The 26,386-nt window shown below is 45.9% G+C and overlaps 1 protein-coding gene across 1 annotated transcript in view; it reads right to left on the bottom strand.

Annotated features, from left to right (window-relative positions):
* Positions 1-26,386, bottom strand: part of LOC142472530 (myosin heavy chain, skeletal muscle-like) — a 117,792-nt gene that overhangs the window by 48,095 nt on the left and 43,311 nt on the right. Inside the window, exons 7-8 of the mRNA XM_075579572.1 lie at positions 23,075-23,320; positions 12,300-12,417 (exon numbers count right to left, since the gene is read on the bottom strand). Of these exons, the coding sequence (XP_075435687.1) occupies positions 12,300-12,417; positions 23,075-23,320 (364 nt within the window). The remainder of the gene's footprint in view (positions 1-12,299; positions 12,418-23,074; positions 23,321-26,386) is intronic.

Genomic DNA, 26,386 nt, shown 5'->3' with positions numbered 1-26,386 from the left:
AGGTAATACTGGCATACACATACATGTACAGAGAGGTAATACCGGCATACACATACATGTACAGAGAGGTAATACCGGCATACACATACATGTACAGAGAGGTAATACCGGCAAACACATACATGTACAGAGAGGTAATACTGGCATACACATACATGTACAGAGAGGTAATACCGGCATACACATACATGTACAGAGAGGTAATACCGGTATACACATACATGTCCAGAGAGGTAATACCGGTATACACATACATGTACAGAGAGGTAATACCAGCATACACATACATGTACAGAGAGGTAATACCAGCATACATGTACAGAGAGGTAATACCGGCATACACATACATGTACAGAGAGGTAATACCAGCATACACATACATATCCAGAGAGGTAATACCGGTATACACATACACATACATGTACAGAGAGGTAATACCGGTATACACATACATGTACAGAGAGGTAATACTGGCATACACATACATGTACAGAGAGGTAATACCGGTATACACATACATGTCCAGAGAGGTAATACCGGTATACACATACATGTACAGAGAGGTAATACCAGCATACACATACATGTACAGAGAGGTAATACCAGCATACATGTACAGAGAGGTAATACCGGCATACACATACATGTACAGAGAGGTAATACCAGCATACACATACATGTACAGAGAGGTAATACCGGCATACACATACATGTCCGGTATTATCTCTCATTTTTACCGGACAGAGTAAACAAATACCGGGCTGTCCGGTTCAATACCGGACACCTGGCCATCCTACAAGTGACTGGGTCCGGATGTGTGCTTAGTGTGACTCACTCAAGTGACTGGGCCCGGATGTGTGCTTAGTGTGACTCACTCAAGTGACTGGGCCTGGATGTGTGCTTAGTGTGACTCACTCAAGTGACTGGGCTCAGATGTGTGCTTAGTGTGACTCACTCAAGTGACTGGGCCTGGATGTGTGCTTAGTGTGACTCACTCAAGTGACTGGGTCCGGATGTGTGCTTAGTGTGACTCACTCAAGTGACTGGGCCTGGATGTGTGCTTAGTGTGACTCACTCAAGTGACTGGGCTCGGATGTGTGCTTAGTGTGACTCACTCAAGTGACTGGGCCTGGATGTGTGCTTAGTGTGACTCACTCAAGTGACTGGGTCCGGATGTGTGCTTAGTGTGACTCACTCAAGTGACTGGGTCCGGATGTGTGCTTAGTGTGACTCACTCAAGTGACTGGGCCCGGATGTGTGCTTAGTGTGACTCACTCAAGTGACTGGGCCCGGATGTGTGCTTAGTGTGACTCACTCAAGTGACTGGGCCCGGATGTGTGCTTAGTGTGACTCACTCAAGTGACTGGGCTCGGATGTGTGCTTAGTGTGACTCACTCAAGTGACTGGGCCTGGATGTGTGCTTAGTGTGACTCACTCAAGTGACTGGGCCCGGATGTGTGCTTAGTGTGACTCACTCAAGTGACTGGGCCCGGATGTGTGCTTAGTGTGACTCACTCAAGTGACTGGGCCCGGATGTGTGCTTAGTGTGACTCACTCAAGTGACTGGGCCCGGATGTGTGCTTAGTGTGACTCACTCAAGTGACTGGGCCCGGATGTGTGCTTAGTGTGACTCACTCAAGTGACTGGGCCCGGATGTGTGCTTAGTGTGACTCACTCATGTGACTGGGCTCGGATGTGTGCTTAGTGTGACTCACTCAAGTGACTGGGCCTGGATGTGTGCTTAGTGTGACTCACTCAAGTGACTGGGCCCAGATGTGTGCTTACTGTGACTCACTCAAGTGACTGGGCCGGGATGTGTGCTTAGTGTGACTCACTCAAGTGACTGGGCCCGGATGTGTGCTTAGTGTGACTCACTCAAGTGACTGGGCCTGGATGTGTGCTTAGTGTGACTCACTCAAGTGACTGGGCCGGGATGTGTGCTTAGTGTGACTCACTCAAGTGACTGGGCCCGGATGTGTGCTTAGTGTGACTCACTCAAGTGACTGGGTCCGGATATGTGCTTAGTGTGACTCACTCAAGTGACTGGGCCCGGATGTGTGCTTAGTGTGACTCACTCAAGTGACTGGGCCCGGATGTGTGCTTAGTGTGACTCACTCAAGTGACTGGGCCTGGATGTGTGCTTAGTGTGACTCACTCAAGTGACTGGGCCTGGATGTGTGCTTAGTGTGACTCACTCAAGTGACTGGGCTCGGATGTGTGCTTAGTGTGACTCACTCAAGTGACTGGGCCCGGATGTGTGCTTAGTGTGACTCACTCAAGTGACTGGGCCCGGATGTGTGCTTAGTGTGACTCACTCAAGTGACTGGGCTCGGATGTGTGCTTAGTGTGACTCACTCAAGTGACTGGGCCCGGATGTGTGCTTAGTGTGACTCACTCAAGTGACTGGGTCCGGATGTGTGCTTAGTGTGACTCACTCAAGTGACTGGGCTCGGATGTGTGCTTAGTGTGACTCACTCAAGTGACTGGGCCCGGATGTGTGCTTAGTGTGACTCACTCAAGTGACTGGGCCCGGATGTGTGCTTAGTGTGACTCACTCAAGTGACTGGGCCTGGATGTGTGCTTAGTGTGACTCACTCAAGTGACTGGGCCCGGATGTGTGCTTAGTGTGACTCACTCAAGTGACTGGGCTCGGATGTGTGCTTAGTGTGACTCACTCAAGTGACTGGGCTCGGATTTGTGCTTAGTGTGACTCACTCAAGTGACTGGGCCGGGATGTGTGCTTATGGTGACTCACTCAAGTGACTGGGCTCGGATGTGTGCTTAGTGTGACTCACTCAAGTGACTGGGCCGGGATGTGTGCTTAGTGTGACTCACTCAAGTGACTGGGCCCGAACCTTTCGAGTGGCATTATAATATTGTCAGGCTCTCACAAAGTCCAGTGGACCATATGTTGTTCTGAGAACCTCATGGTACTTTTGCTTCCTTTCCACCGCTATCCGGAATGGTGGCCACGGTTTAGCACTATTTACTACATCTGGAACTATACGTATGTTGCATAAGAATAATACTGCCATGTACTACTACAACACGACATACAATAAGTGGATGCATGACCTTCCAAGCGCTCTGTACCAATACACTCCCTGTCATTTAAGCATATATTAGAAAACATTCTGACAAAGGCTATTTTCCAATACATTTCCAGCCGACTGATTTTCATTTGTTGAAGGGCCTTTGTTTAGCTAAACTATTCAAGGGCGAGTCTCTATTCTCAGGCTATATCATACGCAGAACAGGACTGAATGTCAATGTTTGTGGAATTGTCTCCTGTCAACAATCTATCACGTTTGATGTTCCTTTATACCGTAGTGCTGTTCTCATTATTGTCAATCTCACACACCTGCCAGCGCTAATAATGACAGATGGGCAGGCAGTAATATATGCACATCCTTGAACTCATTTCACACTCATCAATTTTGATGTGTTTTTCTTTATTTATAACATAGGTTGCTTTAGGATTAAATCTATTGGTTCTTCTAGCTGCACGTCTGGAATTCAGACGTCCTCTTATCTTGAGTAGAGAACTGTAGAGATTAAACATATCAGTCAAATTATTTAAAAAAAACTATTTGGAAACTGAGAGAGAGGTATAACTAGATTGATCAGGGATCCAAATGTCAGATTGTGCTCTTCTCATAATAATAAGAAGAATGAAAGGGCAAGTCTGTCTGTCTGTCTGCCAGGGACATAGCTCCAAGACCATAACACCTAGACACCTGAAACTTTGCAGGCATACAAAGTGAACCCCAGGGGTGTGCATATGGGCACCTGGAGGTTCTTTTTTATTTTTATTATTTAAACAAATTAATTCTATGAGTTATTACAATTTCTCTGACAAGAAAGTCAGCCAGTGGGTATTGTACATGGTACGCTATGTATCTGGCATGTGACATCATAATGCACATAGCCTGGTGGCAGAAAAGGAGAGTCAGATAGCTATAAAGTTTACACGGAAAGCAGACGTAGAAATAAAGAGAGGAAGTAATTCGGCGCGTGAGGAGAAAGTAAGAAGAGGAGAGCGGCGGAAAGATTTGTGGACATCGTAAAGTATTAAAGGAAAGTGATGGGAGGGAGAGAGATGAGGGGGAGAGAGGTGAGAGAGAGAAGAGGGGACGGGAGAAAGAAAGGGAGTAGCTGTGTTAGAGTAGGGTGAAAGAGAGGCGTGAGAGGAGAGGAGGGGAGGGGGAAAGAGAGGGGGGAGAAGAGAGGAGGGGGAAAGAGAGGGGGAGAGGAGAGGGAAAGAGGGGGAGAGAAGAGGGAAAGAGGGAGAGATGGAGGGATGGGAGACCAATACAAAGTCAGGCTTTATGACTCCAGATTACTGCAACCCATGCAAAGCCGGGCACGTTAGCTAGTACTGACAAAAGCGGGGTGTGATCAGGTAAAGCGGGGTGTGATCAGGTAAAGCGGGGTGTGATCAATACGGTGAATAATGCTAAAGGTAAAGCGGCCATAAGAAGTGCTACTCCATAAAACATAGTTACTATCTGTTACTCCATCAAGACCCCTAGGTTTCAAGCGCACAAGTTTTCTCCAGATTCACAAAGCTCCGCTAAGTCACATGCCAACGTAACATGCTAATGTCACATGCCAACGTCACATGCCAACGTCACATGTTAATCTCACATGCTAACCTCACGTTAAGCCTAACTCTGTATTATTAAAAGATGAAATACGGTTATCATAAAGTTAAAGTTATGTTTTCTCCCATAAAGAGCATTGCGCTAATGATAACGTCCGTTAGTGATAATGACATGCAAATTATATGCAAATAAGGAGTTTCACGGACATTGCACACACACAAAACTGCGTTAGGCTTAATAACGAGGGGATTTAACATTGTTACATATGTGATACCTAAACTTGTATTACTAGCACCCAGGCCCTGAAATATAGGGCTTTTATAGAGTCAGGGTTGCTAGAACACCTTATATACAGTATGATTTAACAAAGCATTATTTTCCTCTCCTCTCCAACTTGCGTTGTACTAGAGTAACGTGAGGTTACACCTGCGCTAATATACAGAACGTCCATTGTTTTTGCATATAATTACATAGTTACATAGTAGATGAGGTTGAAAAAAGACGTACTGTCGCGGCCGAGTTTATTCTTACCTTTACCCGGTCTCAGCCGCGACAGTAACCGGGCGCGCGCCGGGGTGTCCCGCGCGCGCGCCGAAGCCTCGGAGCAGCCCTTCGATCGGGGCTTCCCCCTCCCCTCTCCGGGTCCGCCGGGTCCCCCGGAACCCCCCACCGCCGTCCCCCACATCGCGGGACACCAGGGCTCCCTCGGGGAGCCCTGGGCACGCGCGCATGGGGCGCAGGCACCCGATGAAGCGTGACCGCGCATCGGTGACGCGCGGCACGCCGAGGGGATTTGGCTAGCAAGCCGGGAAATCTCCCGGCTTGCGGAACTAGCCAACTAAGATTTAAACGTGTCGCCACTGTAGGTCCATCAAGTTCAACCTATGCTAAATTTAGACAACAGATACTTTATCCTATATCTATACTTACTTATTGATCCAGAGGAAGGCAAACAAAAAACCCCATTAAGGGGAAAAATTAATTCCATCCTGACTCCAAGAATTGGCAATCGGATTAATCCCTGGATCAACATCCTTCCCATGTATACTTATTTGGTATATCCCTGTATACCGTTCCCATCTAAAAAGATGTCCAACCTTTTTTTGAACAAAGCTATTGTATCTGCCATCACAGTCTCCATGGGTAATGAATTCCACATTTTAACTGCCCTTACTGTAAAGAACCCTTTCCTTTGTTGCTGGTGAAATCTCCTTTCCCTCAACATTAAGGGATGGCAACGAGTCCTTTGTACTGCCCGTGGGATGAATAGTTCTTTAGAAAGCTCCTTGTATTGCCCCCGAATATATTTGTATATAGTTATCATATCCCCTCTTAGACGCCTCTTTTCTAATGTAAATAAATCTAATTTAGCTAGCTTCTCCTCATAAATTAGATTATCCATCCCCTTTATTCATTTGGTGGCTCTTCTCTGCACTCTCTCTAGTTCCATAATGTCTTTTCTTAGGATTGGTGCCCAAAATTGTACTCCATATTCAAGGTGTGGTCTTACTAGTGCTTTGTAAAGGGCATAATTATGTTTACTTCCCTTCCATCCATTGCCCGTTTGATGCAAGATAAGATCTTGTTTGCCTTTACAGCTACTGCATGACATTGGGCACTATTGCTAAGCCTGCAGTCTACAAGCACTCCTAAATCCTTCTCCATCAAGGATTCCCCCAATATATCTCCATTTAATTTGTAAGTCGCCTTTTTATTCTTGCATCCCAAATGCATAACCTTACATTTATCGGTATTAAACCTCATCTGCCATTTACCTGCCCACATTTCCAGTCTCTCCAAGTCCTTCTGAAAAGAATTTACATTCTGCTCTGATTCTATTACCTTACACAATTTAGTATCATCAGCAAAGATTGAGACTTTGCTCTCGATCCCAACCTCAAGGTCATTAATAAACAAGTTAAAAAGCAGGGGTCCCAGTACCGATCCCTGAGGTACTTCACTCACGACTTTAGCCCAACCTGAAAAAGTTCCATTTATGACAACCCTCTGTTGTCTGTCCTTTAACCAGTTCTCAATCCAGGTGCATATATTATTACGGAGTCCAATTTTCTTTATTTTGTACACCAACCTCTTGTGTGAAACCGTATCAAAAGCCTTTGCAAAATCTAAGTAGACCACATCAACTGCATTACCCTGGTCTAAATTCCTACTTACCTCTTCAAAGAAACAAATAAGGTTATTTTGGTAAGATCTATCCTTCATAAATCCATGCTGACTATTACTAATAATTTTGTTTTCCACTAGGTATTCCTGAATATTATCCCGTATTAAACCTTCAAGTAGTTTCCTTACTATTGAAGTCAGGCTTACAGGTCTGTAATTTCCCGGTTGTGATCTAGCTCCCTTTTTAAATATAGGCACCACATCTGCTTTACGCCAATCTTGTGGTACTGAGCCTGTGGAAATGGAGTCCTTGAATATTAAATATAATGGTTTTGCTATTACTGAGCAACTCTTGGATGTATGCCATATTGGGCCAGGTGCCTTATTTACTTCAATTTTTTCAAGTCGCTTATGAACTTCTTCCTCAGTTAACCAATTGTTCATTAATATGGAGGTTGTAGCTTCCTCCTGCGGCACTACTATTGAACTTGATTCTTCCCTGGTAAATACCTCAGCTTTTTCCTTATCTCCAATAATCTGCCTGCCCATCTCACACTGAAAGGGTCCTATATTTTCTTTTCTCATTTTTTGTTATTAAGGTACTTAAAGAACTTTTTAGGGTTGACCTTACTTTCTATTGCAATCCTTTTTCATTAGCTTAGTGGATACACATTACCCTCACGTTACCATTCCTGCTTCCTGCTTGAGGTAATGTCACGTTGTGACCTCGACACGGTGGAGCTTTGCCTTATATATTCTGTCCTTAACCTTTTCAATGCTGGCAAAGAATAGCAGTGCAGTGCCTTGCTGGCCCTTTAGCAGCACAAGGGGTTAATGTAACATATAACAGACACTGTAGTAGTTGTAAATGGACAGGATCAATACCGCCGTAGATTTGTTGTTTGATTGCTGGAATAAAGGAGAAAAACGTGGCAATGGCAGCAAATATTGATATTTCAGATGATGCACCTGGTAATTCTGTTGCTCTATAAAATCCATTCTCTCTATCATATGCTGGAAAAAGTCATTTTTAAAATGTGCAATCCCTGGTAATCAAACAAAAAACATGTTGTAATGTATCTATGCTCACAGCAACGATTTAGTTGCTTTAGTTTGTTTGGGAATTTTGCACACAACAATTTTCTAAGACCGGGTACCAGCGCAGGCAATGTTAGGGTTAAATATATGCCCTTGCTGCAGTAGAACGCTCCCTTGAGTGACAAGGGGGGTGGGTCCGAGGCCTAGGTACTGCCCACAATTGGGGCTCAGACCTGGGACCCTCCCCTGGTAACAAAAAGGGGCTGCAGCCAAATGTAGATGTTCTCTGGGTCTCTCTCACTCCTCAGTGAGAGAGGTGTGTTCTATCCTCTCCCCTCTGGGGAAGGGAGTGCTATTCTATCCTGGATCACGGACCTGGTGTTAGGCCTTCCCTACCTCAGGGGGGTGGAAGCCGCTACCCCATACTCCACCAGGGAGTGTGGGAGATTGGGATAGACCTTTGGGGCCTCAAGCCCTGGGGGTCGAGTCCAGGGACCAAAGAGAGAAGTGTGCGCTGAATTGTATAATGTGTACTGCTGTACAAGAATAAAGAGCCAGTTATCTGTATCTATACTCCTGCCTGAGGCTGCAGTTCTTCAAGGGGAGGGGCAGGGGGAGTGTTTTCTATAGGGGACTGCACCTATCCCATGATAGGCCCTGTGGAATGGAGGTGCTGTACCATAGGAGAAGAGAGCTGCGGATCACCAACAGCCTGGCCTGTTGATTCCCCAACGAAGATCGGCGGAAGCTCAGGGCCTTCTGTATACCTGCAGGTGAGCACCACAACACCGTGTAACAAGGAGCTTTCCTGTCGGGTGGGGGACCACCGGTTACAACGACTTAGCCAAATATTTTCTGAAACCACAACATTGCAACGGAACGTGCGAGATGCCACGCGCCAATGGGGACAGTTTTCCATATCTCTGTTTAGCAGAATAAAAGTGTAAAACACCCATTTTCATATCATGTGTTCCTAGTACAATATATTTGGTACCTGTACTGGACATTTTAGGGTGTATAAAGGGTAACCTGTGCATTCCATTTATATCTGAAATAAGCAGAGTGCTGGTAACGTCACTATTCTTCTATCTCAGGACATACTTGAAAACTATCGGTAACTCAATTTATTACTTCCTGGTGAAACGTTTTAATAAATAAATCTTTGGTTCGGAAGGCCTTACATTAACCCTTTCACTGCCGAATGGGCCGGCTTGGTCACCTGGCAGCAAAACGATTAAATAACGTTATGTGTTGTGGGTGTTGAGAACATTAAGCATTAAGGCAGCACATCTGTATGCAGTGCCACACATCACTCTTTACAGCCTGAACTTCCACAGCAGACATTTTTGTAGTGCTGTGATGTACCATTTTGAGAGCTGAATAAAGAATTTCAGTGCTGTGTTTACAAATTAGACTCTTCTCGGGCTGCTGGAATCCATCTCCTTGTTGCATTTGCATTTTCCATTATTCTTCTATACAAGGTGAGTAATTCAAGTTCGGAGACAGGTGGAGGGGGAGGATAATGAAGGCGTTTTGAGCAGCTGTGATCTTGACTTTCTGAACTTGTATGTTGCTGTGAATGCTGAAAAGCCATTTTTTGGACACTGGAAAAGTTCTGTCAACTCCCTCCGTTCTCTCGCTCCCCCAAAAGCTGGATTTCAGGATCAAAATTTAAATAAATACAAAAGTGGGCAAAATTCCCCTAGTTTGCGAGAAAGAAGCAAGGATGGGAGTAGTGACGTATATATTTAGGTGCCTGAAGGAAAGAATATAAATGGAGGAATGCTGTAGATATCTAAGCTCTCCTAGTACTTTCCTATTCTCTCAACTCCTCTGCCTCCGAGTCCCTCTCACTGATGGGTGGAGATGTTCCTATTCTCTCACTCCTCTGCCTCCGAGTCCCTCTCACTGATGGGTGGAGATGTTCCTATTCTCTCACTTCTCTGCCTCAGACTCCCTCTCACTGATGGGTGGAGATGTATGTTCCTCTTCTCTCACTTCTCTGCCTCCGACTCCCTCTCACTGATGCGTGGAGATGTATGTTCCCATTCTCTCACTCCTCTGCCTCTGGGTCCCTCTCACTGGTGGGTGGAGATGTATGTTCCTATTCTCTCACTCCTCTGCCTCCGGGTCCCTCTCACTGATGGGGGGAGATGTTCCTATTCTCTCACTTCTCTGCCTCCAGGTCCCTCTCACTGATGGGTGGAGATGTATGTTCCTATTCTCTCACTCCTCTGCCTCCGACTCCCTCTCACTGATGGGTGGAGATGTTCCTATTCTCTCACTCCTTTGCCTACGGGTCCCTCTCACTGACGGGGGGAGATGTTCCTATTCTCTCACTTCTCTGCCTCCAGGTCCCTCTCACTGATGGGTGGAGATGTATGTTCCTATTCTCTCACTCCTCTGCCTCCGACTCCCTCTCACTTATGGGTGGAGATGTTCCTATTCTCTCACTCCTCTGCCTCTGGGTCCTTCTCAACTGATGGGTGGAGATGTTCCTATTCTCTCACTTCTCTGCCTCCAGGTCCCTCTCAATGATGGGTGGAGATGTATGTTCCTATTCTCTCACTCCTCTGCCTCCGGGTCCTTCTCAACTGATGGGTGGAGATCCTCTCCCAGCTTCAACTGTCACCAACTGCCTGTTTTCTTCAGCGCGCGAAATGTATCAATATTAGAGAGCAGAGAGTTCTGACAACCCCATTGGCTGCTGTGACCACCTGGTATACCAACTCCCTGAGGCTCATGGGACTTGAGAGGTGGAGTGAGGCGCCGGCAGCACTACAAGTCCCCCAGCCCTATACGTTCCCCAATAGCCAACGTAACTCCCCTTGCACTTCCCCCAGCAGCCTCACTTCCCCCCGCCAGCCCCGCTCCGATGCCAGCCCCGCACCGATACCCCCCGCCAGCCCCGCTCCGATCCCCACCGCCAGCCCTGCTCCGATCCCCCCCCCCACCAGCCCCGCTCCGATCCTCCCCGCTGCAACCCTGCACCGATCCCGCCAGCAGCCAACAACAAAGGTAGGGGGGTGGGGGCTGTGAGTGTGTGCAGTGTGCTGTGAGTGTGTGCAGTGTGTTGTGAGTGTGTGCAGTGTGCTGTGAGTGTGTGCAGTGTGCTGTGAGTGTATATTGCAATATGGAAAATAGCTAAAGCGCTCAAAAGCAGGTATATCTCAAAATTCTAATAAGCCAGACCACTGTACCAGGGTACTAACAATTGATATAGTACCTATTGTGTCATATAATGGGTACTATCCTCCTGAAGACAGGTGGTGTGTGGTGCAACCCACTCACCATCAGTCTCATTGGCAGGTTCTCCTGAAAAATATACAAGTACTCACATCCTGGTAGGGCAGGCAGGCAGGCTGTGCAGCTACTCAATGCAATACAGGGAAAAGGGAGACCAAAAAGCGCACCAGCACAAACGGAGCAGGAAGAACCCAGGACAAAAAAATGATTAAAAGGGCACTTTAATGTGGCAAAAGACCCATCCAATGCATTTCGAACATCGCAGCGTTCTTTTTCTTGCGACGTTTTCTTGCGACGTTCGAAATGCATTGGATGGGTCTTTTGCCACATTAAAGTGCCCTTTTAATCATTTTTTTGTCCTGGGTTCTTCCTGCTCCGTTTATGCTGGTGCGCTTTTTGGTCTCCCTTTTCCCTGCTGTGAGTGTATGCAGTGTGCAGCGAGTGTGTGCAGTGTGCAGCGAGTGTGTGCAGTGTGCTGTGAGTGTATGCAGTGTGCAGCGAGTGTGTGCAGTGTGCTGTGAGTGTATGCAATGTGCAGCGAGTGTGTGCAGTGTGCTGTGAGTGTGTGCAGTGTGCTGTGAGTGTGTGCAGTGTGCTGTGAGTGTATGCAGTGTGCAGCGAGTGTGTGCAGTGTGTGTGCAAAAAAAACCCTTTTTTTTAAATTCGGGGTCCACGCTCAAACTGTTATAAGCAGATCCGCGTTATAGCGGATCGCGCTATAACATGGTTGAGCTGTATATATATAGGAATATATACAAATTGCTCCCTTCTGATATTATAGATACCTTTAATTGGACCAACAAGTAGTTGATATGTTACAAGCCTTCGAACCTCTTAGGATAGGTGTTACCCGATGAAGGATGCTGAGAGGTTGGAAAGCTTGTAACATGTCAACTACTTGTTGGTCCAATAAAAGATATCGTACCCCTACTCCCTCCTTTGTTACTACACAGAAGAAAGGACCAACATGCCCCTCACACTTCTTTGCAATACAAATGTAGAAATATACAACAGTTTGACCTTTGTTCTGTAATGTAGTAAAGGAAATAACTCTCTCTCTCTCTCTCTCTCTCTCTCTCTCTCTCTCTCTCTCTCTCTCTCTCTCTCTCTCTCTCTCTCATATATATATATACACACACACACACACATCATATAATATATATATATTATGGCATTTAGAAAATTCACACCTCCTCTATATCTTGGAACTAATTTAGTTCTTAGCTTACATTAGCAAAAAAGAAAATGAATAACGTTTAAGTTCAATAAGAAAACAGAAAACCTTACCTGAGAGTTTGTTTTTAAAGATATTCTGATCCGTAATAATCTTTTGAAGTTCCTCATTTTTATTATTTGCGTCTGTGACCACATCTTCCAGTTTGCGGATTTGTGAGTCGCTGCTGACCTGATCAAAAAAAGACGTATTCAAATACTTTATTCAATAATTGAGGTGAAGGTAGTTTTATAAAACGTCTCCAACTGCAACAATTGTGCTGCTATAAACTGACCGTACTTTTCAAAAATAAATAAGATGCTTTTTTTTGGCACCAATATATTTTTTGACCTCTAACTTGAGGTCCTTGTAATGTTCCCAAGACATCTTGCCCTTGTCGAGTTTTCAGTAATGACCTCTAACTACTAAAACGTTTTATACTGAGGCCTTTGGTACGGTGCGGCCTTTGGTACGGTGCGGCCTTTGGTACGGTGCGGCCTTTGGTACGGTGCGGCCTTTGGTACGGTGCGGCCTTTGGTACGGTAAGTGAGGCCTTTGGTACGGTGCAGCCTTTGGTACGGTAAGTGAGGCCTTTGGTACGGTGCGGCCTTTGGTATGGTAAGTGAGGCCTTTGGTACGGTGCGGCCTTTGGTACGGTAAGTGAGGCCTTTGGTACGGTGCGGCCTTTGGTACGGTAAGTGAGGCCTTTGGTACGGTGCAGCTTTGGTGCGGTGCAGCCTTTGGTACGGTAAGTGAGGCCTTTGTTACGGTGCAGCCTTTGGTACGGTGTGGCCTTTGGTACGGTAAGTGAGGCCTTTGGTACGGTGCGGCCTTTGGTACGGTGCGGCCTTTGGTACGGTGCGGCCTTTGGTACGGTAAGTGAGGCCTTTGGTACGGTGCAGCCTTTGGTACGGTAAGTGAGGCCTTTGGTACGGTGCAGCTTTTGGTGCGGTGCAGCCTTTGGTACGGTAAGTGAGGCCTTTGTTACGGTGCAGCCTTTGGTACGGTGCGGCCTTTGGTACGGTAAGTGCGGCCTTTGGTACGGTGCGGCCTTTGGTACGGTGCGGCCTTTGGTACGGTAAGTGAGGCCTTTGGTGCGGTGCGGCCTTTGGTACGGTGCGGCCTTTGGTAGGGTGCGGCCTTTGGTAGGGTGCGGCCTTTGGTACGGTGCGGCCTTTGGTAGGGTGCGGCCTTTGGTAGGGTGCGGCCTTTGGTAGGGTGCGGCCTTTGGTACGGTGCGGCCTTTGGTACGGTGCGGCCTTTGGTAGGGTGCGGCCTTTGGTAGGGTGCGGCCTTTGGTAGGGTGCGGCCTTTGGTACGGTGAGGCCTTTGTTACGGTGCGGCCTTTGGTACGGTGCGGCCTTTGGTACGGTGCGGCCTTTGGTACGGTGCGGCCTTTGGTACGGTGCGGCCTTTGGTACGGTGAGATACGTATGATATACCAGGTTACGTTATGGGTACTTGCTCATTTTGTGGCGGGGTATCTGACTGAACGCTCTTATAGAGCAACCACTCCACTTCTGTTTCCAGCATGCTGGCCCGGTCATGTGATCGGCCATGACGCAATCACATGACCCAGAAGCAAAGTAGATTTAGTGGCACGTCCCCCAGCACTCTAAAAGTTACGCTCTCATATTTATGTGCATCTACTCCCAGTCCTAGAACGAACTAGTGGAGGGGAGTGAGTTTAAAATGCAGCTAAACAGATAAAAGGCAGAAGATAAAGAAATGAATTCAATCCAAATATTCCCCCAGACTCTGCCCTGAAAGAACTTTCTCATATAGAAATGAAATGGTATTTGTTGTACAAAAAGTGGTCAGATGCCTGGGAGTTCTTAAAAAAGACTAATGTGCATAGATGTGGTCAGTAACTGGGTAACCCCAAGGCGACCTTTCTCAGACCGAAATGTCAGGCCACCCAGTTTTTATATGGTGGAATAAATTGCATGTGTGTTTGCACCTTAATTGTGTCCCCAGTGCTGGCATTATTTATGGTCTCATTTGGGATTGTCATCTTCTATATTCAATATTACTTCTCCCATGCACGGATCGATGCCATAGAATGCATTACTCCTAGAGACTGCAGATTTACATACACATACACACAGATGCAAGAGTCTACGTTACATGCGTTCTGCTCAAGGATGTCTTCTTTCTACCCCCTTTTTATCTAAAGCCCCCTCCCGCCTTAAACCTTTCTCACTGACTGCCCCACACCTCTGGAATGCCCTTCCCCTCAGTACCCGACTAGCACCCTCTCTATCCACCTTTAAGACCCACCTTAAGACACACTTGCTTAAAGAAGCATACGAATAGCACTGTGGATATTCTGAACACATGATACATAAAGCTTGGCCCCCTGCAGACGCACTTACCAGAACTCCCTCCTACTGTCTCTGTACGTTCTCCCTACCTACCAATTAGACTGTAAGCTCCTCGGGGCAGGGACTCCTCTTCCTTAATGTTACTTTTATGTCTGAAGCACTTATTCTCATGATCTGTTATTTATATTATCTGTTATTTATTTGATTACCAAATGTATTACTACTGTGAAGCGCTATGTACATTAATGGCGCTATATAAATAAAGACACACAATACAATACAATACAATGTGTGTACACATGTAGCAAGACTTACTGTGTCCGGAACCGCAGCCAAAACAGCAAAAACCCAAGTGTCCGGGGAAATTGTCTGCCGCAGTCACACTGCAGGGGGTCCATGTTCCAGATCAGACTCCCTGCAGCCGTAATCCACCGGCACCGTGACCTTGGGTGTTCCCGGAGCTGCAAACCTTAGGTCTTGCTACGACTTTAGGTTAGGTTGTGATATTCTGCAACAACACGGCTACTGAATCGTGTAGAAACTCTGTGATATTGCGAGTTATAGCCGGATATGTCGTGTTTTCTGAGGGCGCAGTGTCACAGGCAGAGAGGGGCGATTATTTTTTGCAAATTTGGATCCGCAGCGGTTCGGTTGGTCCCTTTGGTCCGCAGCGGATAGGCTGGTTCCTTTGGTCTGTGGCGAATCGGCTGGTTCCTTTGGTCTGTGGCGAATCGGCCGGCTCCTTTGGTCCGCAGCGGATTGGCCGGTTCCTTTGGTCCGCTGATTTCAGCGGATCAACAACAAACAGGGCGAGTCACATTTTTCTTATGTTTTATTATTATTACCAATAAACTCCGCGGATTCTGTGACCAGTTGGCGGATTCTTAACAACGGATCGCTGAATCCGCGGATTGGATTCTACAAATCCGTACACGCATTGTATCCAATGGCGGTTTCTGATTAATCCACGTGGCTTTAAACCAACCAAAGCCGTTTGCGGATTTTACACCATGGGGTTTGGGTTAAATATGCTAGAAAATCCAGAAAAAGGATTTGGGCGGATTCACCCATTTCTAGTCACATGCTACAGCTGTATAATATATATATATATATATATATATATATTATACATATACATTATATACTGTATACACACATATACATATATATATATACACACACACACACACACACATATATAAATGTGTGTGTTTATAAACATTTATAGGGAAAGAGAGTCGTATGTTTATGTAGATATATACCATTTTAGTGAGGACAGTCATGCATTTCCTCCTATTAATCACTTGGTTTTGAATGCATTTGTTGATTGAAACAAGTTAAATTTGCCTGCATGTTACAGTATGATAATGAGTAACTTTACAAAAACATTCAACCCATCCAAGCAGAATGATTACATTGTGAGGCTCTCGCATTTCTTCCAATCCATTTTATGCATCCTTAGTTTTTTGTTTTCATGGGTCACTGAAATTTACAACCATTGAGTACACCATCCGCTGGCATATAAACTGTGTATTATTCTGTGTTACATCAGGGCCATTGTGTGCAGCTTCCAATGTAAATGGCAGTCAGAGGTTTCACCTACTATGTGTGCTGAAAGATGTTGGAATATGTCAAGTCATTTGCGTGTTGGGACATTAGCACTCACCATCATGAGTGATAAATGGGTGTTTATTTATCAAGGTAGGAAAACACATTCCTCGGGGGACATATAATAAACCAGGGACATATTTTATGGTTGAAAGCAGCAATCTGTGCTTTTCTCTTGGATTTTTTTTAAACCAGGGGTGCCCCGAAACTGAACCATGGCCCCCCGAGATACAGCGACCCCCCGGGTTCCTGAGATATTTCCTTTTGAAATTCTAATGCAAGAGTTCTTGTCCAGGAGAAACAGAATGACCTCAGGGGTCGTCCCCAACTCTGGCGTTCCATACAAAGCCAAGACATCATTGTGAGACAACACTACAACGCCTTACTGCCGACCTCCAACCCGCGGCACATTCTGTAAGAGGTACACTTCAGGTCCTCTGTCAATGTGGGATACGGGAACGTACAAGAAAGGGAGCACCGTTTATATGAAGTTTCCGTAGCACGTGTGATTATGCAAAACTCATTTTACCCTGGAATAGCCGAGTTTATTTGTATGCACGAAGAAATACATAAAATAGAAGTGTAATACATTCCTAATTTATACGCTGATCATTTATCAAAATTGGTAATTGATCTTCAAGGTGCTGTAACTAGCTGAAAGTTCTGAGCACCAACAAGCAGGAGACAGGGATTGGGCCAGTACAGTGCTCACACAACATGGGCAGAAATACTGTACGGACAAAGGAACATCCGATTCTTCTAAGCAGCTACAGAACATAAAAGAGGTATAGTACCTACAGAATAGTTACAGTTGGCGTGTACGCTAGAGGGTGGTCCCAGAGCTATCTTTGTTTTTCCTTAATGGCTAAAGTAATGATTCCTGCATTTGGGGGCCCAGGACGTTGAATACCGTGGTTCCGCTCTCAGGGAGTCCGGTCCACACACCGTAACGTTTAAAACATTAAAAAAAAAAAAAACCCACTTAATTTTGCCGCTGGGGGAACAGCAGTTTAAAATCTCGTGATTTGACAAGCAAACATCCCTTATTATCGGAAGTGAGAAACACTTCCCAGATCAGAGAGGCCTAAGAAATGTAGGTTGCAAACTAACTAACCACATTCCGGGGAGGCTCAGCCAGAAGCTGCTTATGTAAACCAGACATATATATTGGCAATAGAGCAATGAGGCTTTAAAAATACTGCTTGTAATACTCTATATAAAAGACATTATTTTGATGATTGTAATAAGCATTTTATGTGGTCTGCAGGTATCCCTGACCTATGTTATTTTTTCGGACCTGTGCAAATCTGGTCGGTCCTGGATAACCCACTGGACGTTTGGTAGCTTTAAAGTATTATAAACAGAAAATGGGAGAGATTTGGGGCTATATTAACTAAGCCGTGTTACTCTATAAGGCAACTGTGTAACAGTACAGGTGAACAACACCTTTATTGGAGCTAATTCATATGCACAACGGATCACCGACATTTCAGTCCATAACTGGACCTTCATCGGGCCTTGGGGAAAAAAACCACCTCACAGTACAAACTAGTGATGTACCGAGTACCCGGGAATTACCCGGTACCCAGCGCTTTTTCAGCTACCTGGAAAATACCTGGAAAATACCCAGACCCGGCTTACCAATAGGAACGCTCCTGCTCAAGTCACATGGTTCCCCATCTCCCACCAGCATCAGCTGTGTGCGGTATTCCTGCTGCTCCCGCCGGCTGAACACACATTTCTGCTACCGCCACCAGGATGTCTTCTGCTGCTCCCAGATGTCACCGTGGTCCTCCTCACCCTCAGCAGCAATCTCCTAACCCTGCAGGTAAGTGCCGTCCAGGTAACCGGTACCCGGCCAGGCACAATGGTTCGTTTTGCCCGGGTACCCGTTACCCGGTTTTCAGAAAATGTAGGACCCGGTACAGCACTAGTACAGACCATTCATATGAACAGACACAAATGTGCTTCATGGTTTAACATCCTTAATTCTGAATCCATCCCAAAAATCTTTTCCTTTGTAAAGGAACCAGAGCTATCAAATGTTTGTTTAAAGCACCGTCGCGTTTATTTAAGGAAGCCAATTATGTTGTCAAGTTGTTTACAACTTGTGCTTTGTAAGATAAGAGGGGCAGCCCATTTACAGTGTTTAATATTCTACATCCAGCTGCGTGCTCAAAATAAAACAGGTACTGTTATGGGTCAGTGCAGAACCTCTCTCTGCGCCGACACGTAGACTTTCAAATCATATAGCAACGATACAGCAGCATTAGGCAGGGGGGTCGCCATGACGGGGGAACAGGGCTTGACCGCTCCTTGGCGCTCCCTGACTGCTTTCCTTCACGCCGGCGTGAACGGGGAGTGACCAGGGGAGGAGCTGGGGGGGGAGGAGGGTACTTAAAGCCCAGCTGGTGGGCGTGTGTTTGGTTCGATGCCCACCAGCTTTTATACCTCCAGATCCGGTCTCCGTCGTTAGTTGTACCTGTGTATGTGGGTACTGGGCAATTAAGAGAGGGGAGATCCATCGCAGCCTCCCTGGTCATGTAAATTTAAAGTGTATCCCATTCCATACCCTCTCTCTCCCGCCACCCCCATACCCACTCTCTCCCCCCCACCCCCACCCCGCTCTCCCCCAACCCCCATCAATGCTCTCCCCCCAGTCCCTCTATCCCCCCGCCCCCATCCCTCTCTCCCCATCTCTCTCTTCCCCCATCCTCTCTCTCCCGCTCCCCAGCCCTCTCTCCCCATCTCTCTCTTCCCCCATCCTCTCTCCCCCATCCCATCTCTCTCTCCCGCCCCCCATCCCTCTCTCCCCATCTCTCTCTCTACCCCCATCCCCCTCTAGTTCTAGCCCTTCTCGTTCTCTGAAATATTCTTCCCTCCTGTACATTGTTAGAGCCCTTTATATATTTGAAAGTTTTAATCTTATCCTCTCTCGCTTTCTTTTCTCCTCCGAGCTGTAAATGCAGAGGCTCATTTGGCCGCATCCACTGGTCAACGCGCAGCTGGTGAGTGGATCAGTAAGAGTGACCAGTTACTTTAATAGTTGGCTCTAATGTCTCAGGCTATTGTTTCCCGTCTCTGCGTGGGCAAAGTTTGGAGGGCAATAGCTTTTCATCTGTGGGACACCCACTTGGTGAAGGACTGATGTGGTCCTTCAATGAAAGACCACTTGGTGCAAATATACAAAAAGTAATGTACTGCTTTAAAAAAGCAGTCCCTCCGCTCAAACCACGCACCCCCCCTCCCACACCCGCCCCCCCCCTCCCACACCCGCCCCCCCTCCCTCCCGCTCCGGCTCCCGGCTCCCTACACACCGCATATCGCGGTCTGTGCGTGTCATCGCGCCGCCTGTCTGCAGTGCGGGCGCGCTGACTGAGGGAGCGGGGCCTTAGCCTTAGACCAAAGTGCCGGCTTAGTGGGTCAAATATGGGTGATTAGCACTTTTCATTGAAAAATATGTTTTCTAATAATATTAGCATTTTCACAATCCTTGTTTAATCCTTGTCGCTATTTAAGGCTGTTTGAGAGTTCATCCCTACTCAAATGAATGGGGCTAAAGGCTCCTCTAGCACGAGGAAGATATCTCCACATGAGTCTTCATGTCCATGTCCTCTGCACCTTTGGCATTACCAGATAAGATTAGAAATACAGAGGAACCAAAAAAATTACCCACATATTACACGGCCACGCCAATGGAGTACGCAGAACCTCCCAAATCATGAGCAAGTAATCGCTTGGGGTAATGATGATGTCGAGAAAGGAAGGGCTGACCCTCATGACGTTCAGGGTACGTAATCAGTCAACCAATGTTACATTTAAAAAAATTAAAAATTCAAATAAAGCCAAAAAATACATTGTGGTTTCATTTTTATTTTGCTATATAAAACCATCCCTTTAAAGTATGTTAATTTGCTACAGAAAGTTGCTGTTTGCTAATAGCTTTACCTTTAAGAATACTAATGAGTACAGGGTTATAGGGTCAGTATTTTCGGTATATGAAATAATTAACGTGCTCAGGTGTTGATGACGACACAAAGTAGAAGTATAAAAGTATAAAAGACCCATCATAATTACTCTTTTAAAAACCAGATGGCTAGTTGCCACATTATAAACTTTTACTGGGACAAATAAATGTTTGATTTACAAGAGACAGGTGGCTCGGTAATCATGGAAATTATTCATTTTTAGGCCGTCAGCTGCAATGTAGTCATTTCGCTCCCAAGCAATGACTTACAGTATAATGGCCAACTGTTTCTACCACTAAATGTAGCGGGTGCTTTGTATCACATGCAGCGCTGTGAGCATTCGGTGTTTCTTCCTTTGCAAAGTAATAACATTCAACAGACTACAGAGACCTGATCTTTTATGTTAAAACCTCCTTTTACACCGGTGAGACCACCGAGGTCTGATGTGTTGTGCTTGACTGACCTGTACAGCCGTAAAAAGACAATGCACAAGGGCATATCTCCTGAGCATATAACACTTCACTGAGCCAAACCCCAGCACTTACACCAACGCTGAACAATGGCCCAATGTGTTTGCAGAGAAGACAATTTGTCTAAGAAAAATTGACATTTTTTTCCTTCAGCTCCGCCAGAGTGTGCAATGTATTAAAAGGAATGGCTGGGACCTTGAGGGCTATTGAATATCATTGTGCTGCAGAGTTCTCTGTCATTGTCACCACATCGCTGGGATAATTAAAGGTTGCAAATATATCTGAATTTTCAAGATAGTGAAGCTGAACATATTCTTTTAACAGTAGGTCACTTAAACGTGCAGTGAAGTGAAGGCCGCGCTATGCTTAATGGGATAAATCTTGGTGACTGATGCACCTCTTGAAAAAAAATTTGAAATATAACTATTTAAAATACCTAAAAATATATATATATTTAATATCACTTACATTAGCGTTTCTGATTCACCCCAGATGATCAGTTTATCTGTTTTCTTTACCTTAAACCAGTTATGACATAATTACTCCCAAACGCTGGAAAACGGCCAATTGAGAATGGGTCACAAGGTGGGACAGAGATCATTTTAAACCCACCCGAAACATCTCATTACAATGTTTTCAGTCCTCGCTCGAGATAAACATCTTAAAACTATTTAGGAAACACTAAGGATCTGGCCTGCCAACAGGGGGGACCGGGACCGGCTCGCGAGGATTCCCCTGCTGGTGGGGAACTCGCGACATGGCCGCCCGCGCCAACGAGCGCAGCGGGACCGAGGCCTAAGGATCTGGCCTGCCAACAGGGGGGACGAGCCGGGACCAGGGTCCTGGGCCCGGCAGCTACAGATGACCCAGGCGTCTGGTGCTGGAAGTTGGGCCCCACCAGAGGCAAGGCCCAACTTCCCTGTCCGGGCGCCGGGCCTCTCTCTTTCGCTGGTGCACCGCAACCTGGACCCGACTTCCAGCCGGGTGTAGCTTCTGGCATGCACTGGCCAGAGAGAGAGGCCCGGCGGGAGAGGCAGGCCCGGCAGGAGGCCCGGTTGGAGTGAGAGGCCGGCGTGGGGGAGAGAGGCAGGCCCGGCAAGAGGCCCGGTTAGAGAGGCCCAGCGCGGGGGAGAGGCTCACAGCAGCCGGGGCACCAGGGACCTGAGATCACCAGGTAAGTGTGTATATGTATTTTGTGTGTGTAGTGGGTGGTTATTGTATTTTGTGCGGTAATGCCTTTAGTGTGGGGAGGGGGTATTGTGTGTGGGGAGGGGGTATTTTGTGCGGTAATGCCTTTAGTGTGGGGAGGGGGTATTGTGTGTGGGGAGGGGGTATTTTGTGTGTGGAAGGGGGGTATTGTATTTTGTGTCTGGAAGGAGGGGGGTTATTGTGGGTGGTAATTATTGTGGTGGGATTGTGTGTGTGGCTGGGGTGGGGAGAATGAGTGTAAGGAGGGGGGGATTGTGGTAGTGGGATTAGGTGAGAGAGGGGTAATTAAGTGATAGCAGAGCCCCCCTCTGTGGGGGGGGGGAGTGTGAGAGGAGAGGGATGGGGGAATGAGAGAGTGGAAGAGGGGGAGAGAAATACATGAGGAGAGGGCGGGAATAAAGGAGGTGGCTTGTAAAGAGGTGTAAAAGGGGAAGGGATGGGGGTGGGCTCTTAATGCTGCTGGGGGGGGGATTCTGGTCGAAACGCTAGTCCTGTGCTCTGGGAAATCGCCGGCTGCCCTGCGTAGGATTGTATTTAGTTAGCGGCGCCATAACATAACTTGTCCAAATAATAAACCTTAAGGTGCCATATAGCTTAACGCAGCTTGGGAAACATGGCTCCCAGAGTCCGAGTCCATTTCCCTAAAGTGCGGTACCGTTTCCAATATGAAGCTCCCTCAGCTGAACGCTCAGTAACAGCTGGGGATGGGGAGGCTCCCTCAGCTGAACGCTCAGTAACAGCTGGGGATGGGGAGGCTCCCTCAGCTGAACGCTCAGTAACAGCTGGGGATGGGGAGGCTCCCTCAGCTGAACGCTCAGTAACAGCTGGGGATGGGGAGGCTCCCTCAGCTGAACGCTCAGTAACAGCTGGGGATGGGGAGGCTCCCTCAGCTGAACGCTCAGTAACAGCTGGGGATGGGGAGGCTCCTTCAGCTGAACGCTCAGTAACAGCTGGGGATGGGGAGGCTCCCTCAGCTGAACGCTCAGTAACAGCTGGGGATGGGGAGGCTCCCTCAGCTGAACGCTCAGTAACAGCTGGGGATGGGGAGGCTCCCTCAGCTGAACGCTCAGTAACAGCTGGGGATGGGGAGGCACGCGTCGCTTGGCTAACTGCTGCAAAAACCTACACGGAAACATATATATTTTTTAGAACCAAAACTTTGAAAGTGCTGACTCTTCTTAAATAATAATGTTAGCGTGCGAGGGGAAACTGCGCCACAATGCGCCACAATGCGCCCTGCGGGGGAAGTACCAATCAGGGATAAGCATACCTTCACTTTCTGGAGATTTTCAACTGTTGCCGTCAGATCCTCAATTTCCAGCTTCATGCTTTGTTTCTCCTTCTCCAGTTTAATTCGTACCCTTTGCGTGTTTTCATGCTGCTCTGCGGCTTCAACCAGAGAGCTGGCGTGTTTCTTCCGGAGAGCTGACGCGGTGGCGTCCGACTGAAGCACAGCGTCCTCCAGCTCTTGCCGCAGACGCGTCAGTTCATATTCACGCTTTTTATTTATCTCGACCTGGGTGAAACATGAAAGACACAATACTCTGAGATTACTAAACATGGCACAGTAACACAGCAATACTCTGAGAGTACTTAAACATGGCACAGTAACACAGCAATACTCTGAGAGTACTTAAACATGGTACAGTCACACAGCAATACTCTGAGATTACTAAACATGGCACAGTAACACAGCAATACTCTGAGATTACTAAACATGGCACAGTAACACAGCAATACTCTGAGATTACTAAACATGGCACAGTAACACAGCAATACTCTGAGATTACTAAACATGGCACAGTAACACAGCAATACTCTGAGAGTACTTAAACATGGCACAGTAACACAGCAATACTCTGAGATTACTTAAACATGGCACAGTAACACAGCAATACTCTGAGATTACTTAAACATGGCACAGTAACACAGCAATACTCTGAGATTACTTAAACATGGCACAGTAACACAGCAATACTCTGAGAGTACTTAAACATGGCACAGTAACACAGCAATACTCTGAGATTACTTAAACATGGCACAGTAACACAGCAATACTCTGAGATTACTTAAACATGGCACAGTAACACAGCAATACTCTGAGATTACTTAAACATGGTACAGTCACACAGCAATACTCTGAGATTACTTAAACATGGCACAGTCACACAGCAATACTCTGAGATTACTTAAACATGGCACAGTCACACAGCAATACTCTGAGATTACTAAACATGGCACAGTCACACAGCAATACTCTGAGATTACTTAAACATGGCACAGTAACACAGCAATACTCTGAGATTACTTAAACATGGCACAGTCACACAGCAATACTCTGAGATTACTTAAACATGGCACAGTCACACAGCAATACTCTGAGATTACTTAAACATGGCACAGTCACACAGCAATACTCTGAGATTACTTAAACATGGCACAGTAACACAGCAATACTCTGAGATTACTTAAACATGGTACAGTCACACAGCAATACTCTGAGATTACTTAAACATGGCACAGTAACACAGCAATACTCTGAGATTACTTAAACATGGCACAGTAACACAGCAATACTCTGAGATTACTAAACATGGCACAGTCACACAGCAATACTCTGAGATTACTTAAACATGGCACAGTCACACAGCAATACTCTGAGATTACTTAAACATGGTACAGTCACACAGCAATACTCTGAGATTACTTAAACATTGCACAGTAACACAGCAATACTCTGAGATTACTTAAACATGGCACAGTCACACAGCAATAATCTGAGAGTACTTAAACATGGCACAGTCACACAGCAATACTCTGAGATTACTTAAACATGGCACAGTAACACAGCAATACTCTGAGATTACTTAAACATGGCACAGTAACACAGCAATACTCTGAGATTACTTAAACATGGCACAGTCACACAGCAATACTCTGAGATTACTAAACATGGCACAGTCACACAGCAATACTCTGAGATTACTTAAACATGGCACAGTCACACAGCAATACTCTGAGATTACTTAAACAAGGCACAGTAACACAGCAATACTCTGAGATTACTTAAACATGGCACAGTAACACAGCAATACTCTGAGATTACTTAAACATGGCACAGTCACACAGCAATACTCTGAGAGTACTTAAACATGGCACAGTAACACAGCAATACTCTGAGAGTACTTAAACATGGCACAGTAACACAGCAATACTCTGAGATCACTTAAACATGGCACAGTAACACAGCAATACTCTGAGATTACTAAACATGGCACAGTAACACAGCAATACTCTGAGATTACTTAAACATGGCACAGTAACACAGCAATACTCTGAGATTACTAAACATGGCACAGTAACACAGCAATACTCTGAGATTACTAAACATGGCACAGTAACACAGCAATACTCTGAGAGTACTTAAACATGGCACAGTAACACAGCAATACTCTGAGATTACTTAAACATGGCACAGTAACACAGCAATACTCTGAGATTACTTAAACATGGCACAGTAACACAGCAATACTCTGAGATTACTTAAACATGGCACAGTAACACAGCAATACTCTGAGAGTACTTAAACATGGCACAGTAACACAGCAATACTCTGAGATTACTTAAACATGGCACAGTAACACAGCAATACTCTGAGATTACTTAAACATGGCACAGTAACACAGCAATACTCTGAGATTACTTAAACATGGTACAGTCACACAGCAATACTCTGAGATTACTTAAACATGGCACAGTCACACAGCAATACTCTGAGATTACTAAACATGGCACAGTCACACAGCAATACTCTGAGATTACTTAAACATGGCACAGTAACACAGCAATACTCTGAGATTACTTAAACATGGTACAGTCACACAGCAATACTCTGAGATTACTTAAACATGGCACAGTAACACAGCAATACTCTGAGATTACTAAACATGGCACAGTCACACAGCAATACTCTGAGATTACTTAAACATGGCACAGTCACACAGCAATACTCTGAGATTACTTAAACATGGTACAGTCACACAGCAATACTCTGAGATTACTTAAACATTGCACAGTAACACAGCAATACTCTGAGATTACTTAAACATGGCACAGTCACACAGCAATACTCTAAGAGTACTTAAACATGGCACAGTCACACAGCAATACTCTGAGATTACTTAAACATGGCACAGTAACACAGCAATACTCTTAGATTACTTAAACAAGGCACAGTAACACAGCAATACTCTGAGATTACTTAAACATGGCACAGTAACACAGCAACACTCTGAGATTACTTAAACAAGGCACAGTAACACAGCAATACTCTGAGATTACTTAAACATGGCACAGTCACACAGCAATACTCTGAGATTACTTAAACATGGCACAGTAACACAGCAATACTCTGAGATTACTTAAACATGGCACAGTAACACAGCAATACTCTGAGATTACTAAACATGGCACAGTCACACAGCAATACTCTGAGATTACTTAAACATGGCACAGTCACACAGCAATACTCTGAGATTACTTAAACATGGCACAGTAACACAGCAATACTCTGAGATTACTT

Source organism: Ascaphus truei, chromosome 22 (genome assembly GCF_040206685.1).
Source record: "Ascaphus truei isolate aAscTru1 chromosome 22, aAscTru1.hap1, whole genome shotgun sequence".
Lineage (NCBI taxonomy): Eukaryota > Metazoa > Chordata > Amphibia > Anura > Ascaphidae > Ascaphus > Ascaphus truei.
The sequence above is the reverse complement of the archived record's forward strand: the minus strand, read 5'-3'. Positions and strand labels throughout refer to the sequence as shown.